We start from the raw sequence: 1408 nt of genomic DNA, 5'->3' as shown, positions 1-1408 counted from the left end.
GGAAGGACAGGATGGGGAAGGCTCTCTGCAGGACAGAGGATGGGGAAGGCTCTCTGCAGGACAGAGGATGGGAAGAGGCTCTCTGAGGAAGGACAAAGGATGGGGAACACTCTGAGGGAGGAATACTTGGGGCTGGTTTATATGAAATAAGCACACTGTTTCTATTTTTGGAGAAAATGCTATTGAAGATCCTTGTCAGTGACAGGAATTCTGACCCGTGCCACCTGCTCCCTGTTTTGCAGTAGCACTAGACTAAGTGCACAGGGATGGCCCATGCTGGCTATGGTGGCCGATCGGGTGTCCCCACCACCCAGCATGTGATTGGTGGCCTCTTCCCAGGGCTCTTTCTACCCAGCTGTACACAGTGAACAGCAGAATGAGCTGATGCTACCTTAGTCCTGGACAAACTCCCAGTGCAGATATTAAAAGCTATGAAATGTACAAAAGTCAGGAAGCAAAAACAAGAGGGAATGAGGGACAAATAAAGGCCTGGCATGATAGGACATGGATCCTACCCCCAAAGAACCAATTTTTGGGCAAAGCAACTAAAACCATTCCCCTTTGTTTTGTTTTATGGTTCTTTTTTTATTCTTAAACAATAAAGTTGTAGATGATGTATACATTAATGCATTTAGAGGGTACAATGTGCTGATTTCCTATACAATTTGGAATGGTTACTTAGTACTGGTTGATGTATCCCTCCCCTCATTTACTTAATGATTATATTAAGACATTTATACTCTATGCTTAATAGGTCCGACATGTACCCTTGCATTGTGCAGCATAGGTGTGATCCTTTAAAAAATAAAAGACACAAAAGATTTCTTAGGAAAAAGTCGTAGATAGTGGCAGCCCCCAGGTGATCCCTCCCAGTGTCCCAGGTAGCAGGGATGCAGGGACATGTGACTCTGAGTGACCCTCACCCCAGTCTTCAGGGAAGCATATCCATGAGATTTTTCATGAAGGGGACGGAGCTGGGGTCAGGCTGTCTGTGGTGAGGATGGTCTCTGAAGCCACCCTGTCATTTTGCAGAAGTGACCAGCTAGATGTGGGGGACTACATCAAGGCTGTGAACGGGATCAACCTGGCCAAGTTCCGTCATGACGAGATCATCAGCCTGCTGAAGAACGTGGGGGAGAGGGTGGTGCTGGAGGTGGAGTACGAGCTGCCGCCTGTCGGTGAGTACCTGGGGGTGCCACCTGCATTGGGCATCACCTCACACAGGGCGTCACCTGCACAAGGGGCGTCACCTCACACAGGGCGTCACCTCACACAGTGCGTCACCTCACACAAGGGATGTCACCTCACACAGGGCGTCACCTCACACAGGGCATCACCTGCATGTGGGGCATCACCTCACACAGGGCATCACCTGCATGCGGACATCACCTCACACAGGGCATCACCT

The 1408-nt window shown here is 49.6% G+C and overlaps 1 protein-coding gene across 2 annotated transcripts in view; it reads left to right on the top strand.

Annotated features, from left to right (window-relative positions):
* The window catches only part of GRIP1 (glutamate receptor interacting protein 1), a 270568-nt gene that overhangs the window by 122259 nt on the left and 146901 nt on the right, over positions 1-1408 (top strand). For both annotated transcript variants that reach the window (XM_012810579.1, XM_012810580.1), the window contains one exon: positions 1033-1178. In XM_012810579.1, coding sequence (XP_012666033.1) covers positions 1033-1178 — 146 coding nt within the window. The remainder of the gene's footprint in view (positions 1-1032; positions 1179-1408) is intronic.

This window comes from Otolemur garnettii, unplaced genomic scaffold (assembly GCF_000181295.1).
Source record: "Otolemur garnettii isolate 467f Iridium unplaced genomic scaffold, OtoGar3 scaffold00138, whole genome shotgun sequence".
Classification (NCBI taxonomy): Eukaryota; Metazoa; Chordata; class Mammalia; order Primates; family Galagidae; genus Otolemur; species Otolemur garnettii.
The sequence above is the reverse complement of the archived record's forward strand: the minus strand, read 5'-3'. Positions and strand labels throughout refer to the sequence as shown.